The 3,688-nt window shown below is 35.3% G+C and overlaps 2 protein-coding genes across 3 annotated transcripts in view; both read left to right on the top strand.

Moving 5' to 3' along the window:
* Nucleotides 1,246-3,688, top strand: part of LOC107641419 (TMV resistance protein N) — a 16,682-nt gene continuing 14,239 nt past the window's right edge. Inside the window, exon 1 of the mRNA XM_021103105.1 lies at nt 1,246-1,297. The gene's annotated coding sequence lies outside the window, so the exon portion shown is untranslated. The remainder of the gene's footprint in view (nt 1,298-3,688) is intronic.
* On the top strand, nt 1,250-3,550 carry LOC107644627 (TMV resistance protein N). 2 transcript variants are annotated; one of them, XM_021103107.1, is made up of 4 exons: nt 1,250-1,345; nt 1,499-2,092; nt 2,172-2,745; nt 3,027-3,550. In XM_021103107.1, the coding sequence occupies exons 2-4, from the start codon at nt 1,749-1,751 to the stop codon at nt 3,111-3,113; spliced, it is 1,005 nt and encodes a 334-aa protein (XP_020958766.1). In that variant the 5' UTR covers nt 1,250-1,345; nt 1,499-1,748; the 3' UTR covers nt 3,114-3,550. The 2 variants fall into 2 exon arrangements, with proteins under 2 accessions (XP_020958766.1, XP_020958765.1); XM_021103106.1 differs by having other exon boundaries at nt 1,447-2,092.

Raw genomic sequence — 3,688 nt, 5'->3', positions numbered from 1 at the left:
CTTATTTTTTTTAGCAATTTAAAATTTTGAATATTATTTGAGGAGAAATATTTTTATGAATTAAATTCAATCAAGTTAAACAATAAAATTTGGATGATTAAACCAATGAGAGTGATAAAAATGATTTTTATTGATATTAGACCAATTTAGTTGAACTTAATTAACAAAAAGACTTGTAAATGTAGCATTATTCTTATTTGAGTAGTTTACCTAACAATTAAATAGTAGCTAATTGTTTAAGAAAACAAAATGACCTGAAAAGACAAAACTCCATGCAGATAGTTGGAGGTAATAAGCGAATCATGGAGCAGAACGTATAAAATCACCATGTTGTGCTCGGTACATTTAACAAAACTCCTGCTGATCTTTTGAATATAAAAATACAGCATGGAGACTTGGAAAACACCACGAAGTTGAGACTGAGGACTGATGATGAGTGTGAAGTAGCTGAGAAACTGTAAAACCATCTCATTGACTCATTCTTTCTACAGCCGTCATCCAGGTAAGTTGGACCAAGAAATTCCAAGAAGCAGCATTATCATTAATTAATGATTTGTAAAGTTTTTTTTATTGCGACATGATGATTAAATTTGACCAATAATATTAAAGACAAAAAAAAATAGTTAAAATTTATCTTATTTAATATTTATTAATTATTTGTCTGTTTTTTTTTTAATATTTTTTTTTTTATCAAATATTTTCGAATTTTGATAGACATGAGGTGAGGATTGACCCATGGTTAATGGGAAATGTGAAAGTAGTTTCCATAAATACTTATTTAATTCTGTTTTAAATCATTTCTCTTGTAATGATCGACCATGGTCTTCTTTTTTAAATATTTGTATGATCGACCATGGTTCTCACACTAACAGCTAGCTAGCTTCCATGGCTACTCCGCAAGCTTTCCACTCTTCTTCTTTTCCTTCCTTCAGGGACAGCGAGTGGGAATTCGATGTGTTCCTCAGCTTCAGAGGCCCTGAAACTCGCTACGGTTTCACTGGCTATCTCCACAAAGCATTTTGTGAGAAGGGAATCCGTACCTTCATGGATCTTGAGGATCTTATCAGTGGCAATAAAATCCAACAAACATTTGCTAGAGCAATTGAAAGCTCCAGGATTGCCATTATTGTGTTCTCGGAGCATTATGCTGACACCGATTTCTTGTTGAGGGAACTTGTCAAGCTCTTGGAGTGCTCTCAACGCTGTGGCCAGTTTATTTTGCCGATTTTCTATTTGGTGGATCCCGGAGAGCCGCTCTTCGTGACGCAGCCAACTTATCCGGCTTGCATTACAAAGGGTATGAATCAATTTAGGTGAAAACTCAAACAGTCATCTTCACGTGAAGGTGATACTTAAGAGCCGTTAAATAATTTAAATGATTTGACTAAATTTTTATCTCACGGCTTTCGATTATCAACTTTACATAAAGTTTCAATTATATAACAGGCCTTTTGTGCATTGGCATGATTGAAAGACGAGGCGCTCTTATACTGTGCAGGGATGAATTTGAATACGAATTTATTGAGAGGATCGCTAAACAGGTGTTGGCGATCATTAAAGAGGACAGCGTACCTGTTGTTGCTGATTATCCAGTCAGAGCAGAGTCTCATGTGAAAGCGTTGTCATCGTTTTCTTTCCCAAGGCAATACCAATACCATGTGTTTCTCAGCTTCAGAGGCTGTGATACTCGCTATTGTTTCACTGGCAGTCTCTTCAAAGCTCTCCGCGACAACAAAATCCACACCTTCATGGATGATGTAGGCCTTCACAGAGGGAATGATATATCAAGAACACTTATTCAGGCAATTCAAGGCTCCAGGATTGCCATCATTGTGTTCTCTGAGAACTATGCTGATTCTACTTACTGCTTAGATGAACTTGTCAAGATCTTAGAGTGCCAAGAGTCTGATGGCCAGTTCATTTTGCCCGTTTTCTATGATGTATATCATAGTGACGTCCGACGACAGACAGGTAGTTTTGGGGCAGCAATAGCTAAACATGAGGAGAAGTTCAAGGACGACCTGTCGAAAGTCGAAAAATGGAAGCGGGCTTTGCATCGAGCAGCTAATTTTACTGGCTTTGTTTTCGATGGGTACCTTTCCATGTCTTGTTTCACTGTTATTTTATTAGTCCAAGAATAAAATTTCACTGTTGTCTTGTATATTGAGCAGGAAAAAATATGAACACGAGTTAATTGGGAAGATTGTTGAAGTGGTGTCAAGGGAGATTAAACGAGTTGCTTTACACGTTGCTGACTATCCAATTGGACTAGAGTCTCAAGTTTCAGAAGTAAAATCGCTTATATTCTCTGATGGCTATGATGGAGTCCACATGGTAGGGATTCATGGAAATGGTGGATCAGGCAAAACAACAATAGCTCATGCAATTTATAATTTGATTGCTAACGGTTTTGAAAGTATATGTTTTCTTGAAAATGTGAGAGAAAATTCATATAAGCATGGCTTAGTGTATCTTCAAAATATGCTTCTTTCTAATGTATTCGAAAGGAAGAATCTCAAATCAACAAGTTTTGATCAAGGAATTTCAACAATAAAGCACTGGCTCCAACAAAAGAGGATCCTTTTGATTCTAGATGATGTTGACAAACCAGAGCAATTACAAGCTCTTGCTGGAAAACCTGATTGGTTTGGCCGTGGAACTAGAGTCATTGTTACGACAAGGGACAAATATTTACTAGAGAGCCATGGGATTGAAAGAATCTATGAGATGGAGAACTCAAATTCGGTAAATACCCTTGAATTGCTAAGTATGATTTTTAAACTGACCATTTTAATCAAAGTAACTTGATTATCTTAAATTGTAAAGTAACTTCTGCTTGTAGACTTCCATTGATTTTGGAATTGTGTTGTTTGGTAGAAGTATATAAGAGTGGAAATTTTCATTGGATCATTATAAAGGATCCACAATATAGAAATTTAAAAGATACTTAGAATTTGAACTTTTTAGCAAACAAGACATTTGAAATTATTAATCTTTTATCTTATCATCCCATTTTCTCTTCTCAGGAATCAAATATCTCTACTGCATCAGATGGAAAAGACAACGGAGATCAACTGGGTGAAAAAAATCATTTTCCAAGAACAAGTCAATGATCCCTTAAAGCCTCTAGGTTCTGAAGATATTAGTCTTTGAAGGAGCAAACAAGCTTCTGTTATTCAAGCTGAATCAAATACAGAAGTCATAGGTTTCAATGAAAATCCAGCCTTTGTCATACTAGTTTTCCAGAAAGAATAGATAGTGGTAAACAAGAAGTCCCAAGAGCCTAATAGATAAAAAGAAGTGTTTGACAGTTGAAAGGGATGATTTGAAGAACCGAATGCTAAGCTAATATTGAAGCATAGTGGTAATGACTTGGAGAACAATTCTTTGGAGAGTCTTAGCATTTTTCAGGTTCATTTTCACCAAAATAGGGTGGTTACCAAAGAGTTTTACCAGTACTGTAATGTAATTATACTGTAGTGTATTTAACTATTTATAGAAGCATATCATGTACTATACAAGTTTTTTAGTGACACTGGTGTATTTTTCATTTCTTTTTTCATTGGACAATGAACTGTTTGTTCTGAGAGACACGGATACAAAAGGAGCAAAACATACACTTTCTTAAATTTGGAAATTTATGATGAAACAAGCCAAAATGTTTTCCAACACTATTATTAACTAGCGA

This window comes from Arachis ipaensis, chromosome B05, assembly GCF_000816755.2.
Source record: "Arachis ipaensis cultivar K30076 chromosome B05, Araip1.1, whole genome shotgun sequence".
Classification (NCBI taxonomy): Eukaryota; Viridiplantae; Streptophyta; class Magnoliopsida; order Fabales; family Fabaceae; genus Arachis; species Arachis ipaensis.
This window is presented reverse-complemented; position numbering and strand designations above follow the sequence as displayed.